The following is a 7,390-nucleotide window of genomic DNA, read 5'->3' on the forward strand; positions in this document are numbered from 1 at the left end:
ATGCAGATATTGAGGACCACAGATTCCAGAATCACAAAAAAGCAGGGGTTTGAATTCCAGCTACCCTGCACAGTAGTTTTGGAAACTCAGGCAAGATCCCATAAATTTTGTGCCTCATTTTCTTCATCTCAGAGGACTAGGGGGATAGTCCCAGTCACTCAGGGTCCCTAGCTTAGCTCTATGCTTAAGTATCTAATTGCTGAATGGGGCTAGCATTCACCACCACCACCATGATCATCCACAAGTAAAATGATCCAAGAAAGACAGAACTCTGAGCCTTCCCCTCCTTCCACAAAGAAACAAGACAACTTTCTATGAATGGTCATGAAGATAGGGATTTCCTCTAGCCAATGGCAAGTTTGAGGGTGTCAGGGAGAAACGTCATTGAGAAAGGGGATTTTCCCTCCTTAACATGACCTGCCCAAGTCATACCTGATTGTTTTGAACTTAGATGACTTGAGAAGGGACTTGATAGTTGCCACACGACTGAAGGCTTTGGCAGCTGCTGTGGAAATGTGAGAAAAATATGTCAAGCACTGCTTTCCCACACGCACAGAAAAAAAAATGAGTGGAGTATTAAGCGGCATGCTTTGTACAAGAATCCAACTTACCTAGCAGGAACAAATTTCCTTGCTGAAAGAGAAAGAAAATTATTAATTTGGACTAATGACTTTTAAGCAAATTAGATTGATTTACTTGATTCATCTGGGTTTATACTCTCAGTACTACAGGGCTCTGTAATAAATAAACATTTGGTGGCAATTAAGGTAAAATGGAGAGGATCAAACATCCAAAGAACACAGCAGCTTCCTGACACCAGGAAATAGTTGCATGCTCATCTTGTCTGATTTTCTTCTAAGTTCTCACGGGAAGTACAAAATCCACACTTTTACATGAAGTTTCCTAATGTCTAAATTTCAAATTTTAATTAAAAGTATGTAAATAGTCTGTAGACCAAAGGGACCATGGGTGTATTTCCTATTCCTGAAGATATGCATATTCATAAACTATTCCAAGCAACTTTCTCTGTGACTTGAAATCATTTCACTTATTCTCCCAAGAGAATCACGGTATAACTCCGTAATTCTCATTGAGCAACTCCAAGAGCACGGTGCAATTTGAAGTGAGTAGCGCCCCCTAGAGTTAAGCAGTGTTAGCACAGCCAACGTAGGTTTCAAAAAACTTTCAACATATGAAACTTTTGCTTGATTACACTGGCATTTGCTGGGGCTATTTAATAAGCAGGTTCTACTTTCTAGATTCTAGTGAAAACTTTCAAGAGACCATAGCTCATCAGTGAGAAATACACACACACACACACACACACACACACACACACACACACACACACAATTTTCAAAATCATTTCTCCAGAGGATGCTTGAATTTACCTTTCTTCCGGAAGTATCTCAGCAACAAGTAGAGAAATGAGGATAATGTCAGGAGTGAGGTTCCTGCCGTAGAAAGTGCCACTACCAAGGGACGGGTGGAGTCGGTGGGGGCTGAGGAAACAAGTTGGAGGAAACCGCATAAGCAACAGTTGGCTTTGGGTCTTTCTGCCCTGTTTTAGCCTTTTCTCTGCACATTCATTACTGTCAGCAGAAGAAGCATGTAGTCAAATGCATGAAGCAGAGACTTGGCATTGAATATTTAAACAGTTTCTCCCAAAGCACCGTCGAGGCTGTGTCCCATGTTCCCAGGCAGAACACAGCCTTGTCAAGCTTTTTGACATCATCAGACCACACCCCGGTTAATACTCAACTAGCCTTGCCCTCTCTCTCATGCTTATCTCCTCCTTTCGTCTCTAGATCTCCCCTTTCCAATGTTCAGAATCCCACTATGAGGGAAGAGGAAGAGGTCTAAAGGGAGGACCATGGAAATAAATCATGATAACAGAGGAGATTAATGGAGAGTACTGGAGAGGGAATTGGGGAGGCAGATAAGAACAAAACATTTGACCTGTTCCACTGACATGCATCATGTGTTGTTTTCTTTCTATCCATCCCTTGTAACCCACCATTCTGATTTTGACATAATGGACAGTTAGCTTCCTTAGCAATATAACACCCCTTTTGCAACCTACTCCCCTAGGCAACCACCATCAATCAATCCATCACCTTCACAGGTAGGCAGCATCCCAGACCAGTGTCCTGTGGCACCACATGTCAGAATTGCAGATCCATTGAGTGTCCATCCATCAGGACATGTAAATTCACATACAGTGCCGAAAATAGGTGCCCCACTGCAGCTCATGTTCATCTTTCCTGGAACTTCAAGGCTTGAACATTGTACCACTGCAATGACACATCCATGGTAGAAATTAGGAAAACCTAACCACAAAACTGCTAAGTTGATGTTTGTCCTGAGAGTCTAAACTCAATGGTACCTTGGCAGGAGGGCACCTCCTGGGTCCACTGTCCCTGGGATGTGCATTCAAGTTGAGCTGATCCGTGTAATTTAAAGCCCTTGTGGCACTGAAAGGCACATGAGGACTTGTAGGTAAATTCTCCAGTAGTAGCATGAGCACACTCCATGAAACCATTCTGGGGCTGAGGGATAGCATCACACTTCACAGCTGGAAGAGAGGAGCCATTCAGAGGTGTAAGCATTGGGCTATAGCAGGTGTCTTGGGGTAACCAAGCCACAAAGATGTTCAGTAGCTTCTATCTCACTGTGAAATTCAAAGTATGTCACAGGAGGCCAGCAAGATGGCTCAGGAGGTAAAGGCATTTGCTGCCAGTCCTAACAACCTCAATTTCATTTCTGGGACCCATATGAAAAGGAGAAAATGGACTCCTGCAAGTTGTTGTCTGATCTCCACACATGGACTTTGGAGTACACACACACACACACACAGAGAGAGAGAGAGAGAGAGAGAGAGAGAGAGAGAGAGAGAGAGAGAGAGAGAGAGAGAGAGAGAAATAGAAATAATTTCTAAAAAGAATGTACCTGAACATGTAGGCTTTTTGCTGTCCCACTCCCCTCTTGGGCCACACTGAAGCCTTTTTGATCCCTTCAATTCAAATCCTTGTACACAGGAGAACTCATAACTGGATCCACTTTGGAAAAGTCCGGAAGTACTGGGAAGATATTTCATGTGGCCCCATTGTGGCCTGGATAAGGCTTCACACTGGAAAGCTGAGAAATCGGAGGAAGGGTGAGAAAATATCACAGTGATGCTGGAGAACATTTGCCATTTGATGCAAGTTCAGTTGGCACAAAGCTGTGCTCAAAGAACTCAAGAGAATTCTTCATTACGAATTCCTGGGAAGGCTGCTATGTTCCCTATGTGATCCAATATCTCCATAATAATGAGACATAATATGGGGCAGCTTTAGCAAGAATATGGTGCCTCCACACTGGTCTGATGTGCAGAGGGAGGGGAAAGGGAAAAATTTTACATTGCCAAAGAGCAAGGAAGAAAGTTTCCACGTGGTGTCAGAAAGACACCCATTCAAGTCAGTAGGCTGGCTTGCCCATTTCAAGCCTTAGTTGAGGAAGAGAATGCGATGAATCTCAACATGGAAGAACTCTACCTTTGCACGATGGCTTCTCATTGTCCCAGATGCCAGATGAGGTACACTGTAGATTCTGAACTCCAACTCGCTGATACCCTTCATTACAGTCAAATGTACAGGTCGTGTTCCATGGGAAGCTCCCAGTATTTGAGGTACATTCCCTGACTCCATTGGCAGGGTGTGTCAACGCTTCACATTCAACCACTGAGAGATGAAGAAGAGAGAGTTTTATACAAAGAAAATTCCATAGATGTTTTCACTTTCTACTGAATTAGGGTTTATAAAAGGTGAGACCCATCTTCAAAGGGTGTAACCCAAACTCCTGTGCCAATTCTTGATATCATATAGACCCGTAAAAAATGTGTTAGTCTTTATTCATACTTTCAGTTTCTCTTTACTGATTTTTGCTTTGACTATGCTGGATGATCTCTGATCTATTTTATTATATACATAAACAACAACAACAACAACAAAAATAACAGCCTCTAGATCAAGATTCATGACTTGGTGTAAAAGCAATATTAACATACAAAGGACGTGAGCCATGAATCTCCTTGATGGCACCAGAGAACTGTGCAAAGAGATATTGAAGCTCCCTGCTCATCACAGTGCTAAAGTTGGCCCCAATTCATGGGACAACTGAACAGGAAAGCCCATGAGAAAGTCATGAGGCTGTCTAGATGTGTTTCCACTGTCTCCATGACATCTTCCTTTACATGTCATCAGACCCTCAGAAACACCATTAAAAAAAATGAAAAACAAATCCTATGTTTAACCAAACAGGTACCAGATCACCCATACAGCTCACAGAGAGAATACATTTTACTAAATGAAACAACAGCAGAACTTAATTGGAAAAAGTTATAAGTTGGGTAAAAACTAAGGCAATAGGGAGGAGTGAGAAGGTTTAGAGCATTTTGAGAGTTACCATGGCAGGCTGGAGTAGGCACACTCCATTCTCCCGAGGACATACACTGCATGGTGGTCTCTGTGCTGCTGGGCAGGTAGCCCCTGTTACAGCTGAAAGAGCAGGAGGAATTATAGCTGAAGAGGCCAAAAGGATGGGTGCAATTCAGGCTTCCATGGTCAGGGTGTTTCTGTTCTTTGCAGGTCACAACTGAAAAAAAGAACCAAGTCACACTTCTGCTCATCTCTCACCTTGGTTAGGAGAGAGGAGTACTGGACACCATAATTATTGCCCGTTGAACATTTCCTGTGGCCCAGGCTCTATGGAACCATTAGGTTATAAAGCTGTTTTTATTATTATCTTCATACAGCTAGTTGTCACATGAAATTGTTTAGTTTAATACAACTGAAATGTTCAGTCATCCTGTAAGACTACTTTGTCAAGGTGCCATAAGTAACAAGCAGTAAGGCTGGAGTTTGACCCAGGAGGGTCTGACTTGATAATCCCAGCTACTACAGTGCTCTTACTCTATGTATTCAAGTAGAGGAAATATATGTCCCCAGCTGACAAGCCATCTGGACCACGAGAGGATGCTACTGTCTTTGGAGAAGGAACAGGTGAGGACAAGACTTACCTTGCTCACAGTTGGGTCCAAGGAAGCCAGCATGACACTTGCAAGTGTAACTGTTGATGGTCTCCACACATTCACCATGCCCACTGCAGGATGCAGGGGTACAGGAAGCTACAGAAAGCACAATCCAGATGAGGACAATCAATTACTATGGTGCTGACCATGAATTTTTTAGATTTGTTTTTAGTCTATAATCTGTGCAATCCAGATAACACTAATGGCCTTAATGCTCAAGATTTTTACTGACACATCCAACCCAAGTTCCAGGCTGTTGTATAACTTAGTGATAATAAATGGACATCAGCAGAGTAGCTGTTCTTGGCACCAAGCAAAAAAAAAACATTAATTCATAACATCTCTGAAGATAGTTTCATGCCACTAACAACTAAAACATGTACTGTATCTGAGTATTTTTACTCTGTATATTGATAAACTATATACAACTATCTATGCATATATGTATACTCATACATCCTTGCCTTTACTCATACCAATCAGTAAAAATAAAAGATGTCATTACTGTTGGAATGCTTTACAATCATCTCTTTAAAAACAGAAAATGTGCAAAGCAGAGACCGATCATATTGAGTACTCTAAATATGCCAGGCTGCCTCCACACAAAACCTACCTTCCGCCACCCAGAAACTTCATACCTGTATAGCACAGAGCCAGTTTCTTTTTGTCACATCTCTCGTCATTCCACATGCCTGGGTCGTTGCGTCTTTTGATGTAGATTTCTACACAGTCCTCATTGTTTTGTTTGTTGTTTGGTTCACCGGGTGCCCAGTTTTTAGCCTCCTCAGTCAGAGGCTTGTGGGTCCCCACCCAGATCCACACGTTATTGACTTTTCTGATTCCAATCCAGTAATAACTTGGTGAATATTTCAGGTTGGAGTTTAGATAATTGATCTCTTCTTTGTTCTGAATCGCCACCAGATGTGTGTACTTCTGTTGACAGTACGCACTGGCTTCATCGTACGTCATGAGTTCGATGGAGGTGTTGTAATACCAAGCTATGCTCTCTCCAATGAGAAGCACTGGGTTGGGTCAAGAAAGGAATAGCAAAGTTTAGTCTTGCTTTATGTTGTCTTATTTTTGGCTTATAGGGGTCTTTGTGATGGCCCAAACTACTGCTTTTAAAAGTAAAAAGAGAAACATCTGGAGGGTCTAGTATTTCTGTGTAGCACTGTGTGACTGGCCATCCACTGGTGCTTTATTACAATCACAACGTAATACTCAAATTTCATGGTACACTGGAAGTCAGAGAAAACAAAGCTTCATTGGATGCTGTATGATACCTGTTTGAGCCCCATTTCAGGAACCAAATGAATGAATCTTTACAATGCCTGAATAGGTCACTTAGGATCCATCCTTCCCATGTAAGGAAACTAACTATTCCTACCAGAGGGCAGAACCCTATAGGGAGAAGTCAGCAGTCCTGCTAACCACTCTACAAAGCACAGAGCAGCCCCACACAACAAAATATCCTATTCTTAAGACTCAATAGGGTGAAGATGAGAGACCGTGGTCTGCAATGACTCCAGCTTACCCAAAGTGAGAGTGGAGAGAAACCATGAGGCATTCATGACTCCAGCAGCTCCTCTCATCCAGAAATTGGACTGGAGATACTTTTCTGAGGAGAGAAAGTACAGAATTAGTTACAAAAAATTTCTAAATGTGGGTTACTCACACCCTTCTATCATCGCATTTAAGGCAACACCATGAGGTGTTAGGTAAGGATTCCTGTACCTCACTACTTATTTCAAAGACATTTACTGTGGTGAAGAGATACAAACTTTAAGCTTTTCATCATTTTAAACAAAGAGAAAAGGCAGGTTTTAATTACAAATGCTATGACAGCTTAGACAGATCTTTTTACCAGAAGGCTTTTTGAATGTGTGCACACACATATAAACCTATGTTTTGGGCCCAGGGCTCCTCTGGCTTGGAATATGCACTTACTGTTCTGTGGAATGGTTGCCGGGGTGTTGGATTTCTCAGGTGTATTGCTTCTGCTTCTGTCTCTCTGTTCTTCCAGCAGGTTTGATGTGTAGTCAGTCAAGGACCACTGAGTATTGCTTCTGCTGGAGTCTCTTTATAGCGGAGCTGGCTTCCTGTGAGTCATAGGACATTATTATCAAAATCTGGTAAAGAGGAAATCCTCAACCGCATCCAAAAATCTTTCTGGGAATACCCACCACATCAAAAAACTTTCATAGTGATGCCAGAAACTCTGTTCCTCTAAGCTAATCCCTTTTCTAGGCTCTTATAATTTGTATGCAATTTTATTAAATATGATGCAAATGTGATTTTAATTCCTTTGTCAAAAAGTCT

General features: G+C 42.0%; 1 protein-coding gene across 1 annotated transcript; it reads right to left on the minus strand.

Moving 5' to 3' along the window:
- Positions 1-447: 447 nt before the first annotated feature.
- On the minus strand, positions 448-6,642 carry Sele (selectin E). Its single transcript, XM_059281086.1, has 11 exons — positions 6,606-6,642; positions 5,710-6,093; positions 5,060-5,167; positions 4,447-4,635; positions 3,537-3,722; positions 2,950-3,138; positions 2,387-2,575; positions 2,118-2,294; positions 1,392-1,502; positions 612-633; positions 448-505 (listed from the first exon to the last, which is right to left on the minus strand). The coding sequence occupies exons 1-11, from the start codon at positions 6,640-6,642 to the stop codon at positions 448-450; spliced, it is 1,650 nt and encodes a 549-aa protein (XP_059137069.1).
- Positions 6,643-7,390: the final 748 nt, after the last annotated feature.

The sequence above is a fragment of the Peromyscus eremicus genome, chromosome 15 (assembly GCF_949786415.1).
Source record: "Peromyscus eremicus chromosome 15, PerEre_H2_v1, whole genome shotgun sequence".
NCBI classification, from domain to species: domain Eukaryota; kingdom Metazoa; phylum Chordata; class Mammalia; order Rodentia; family Cricetidae; genus Peromyscus; species Peromyscus eremicus.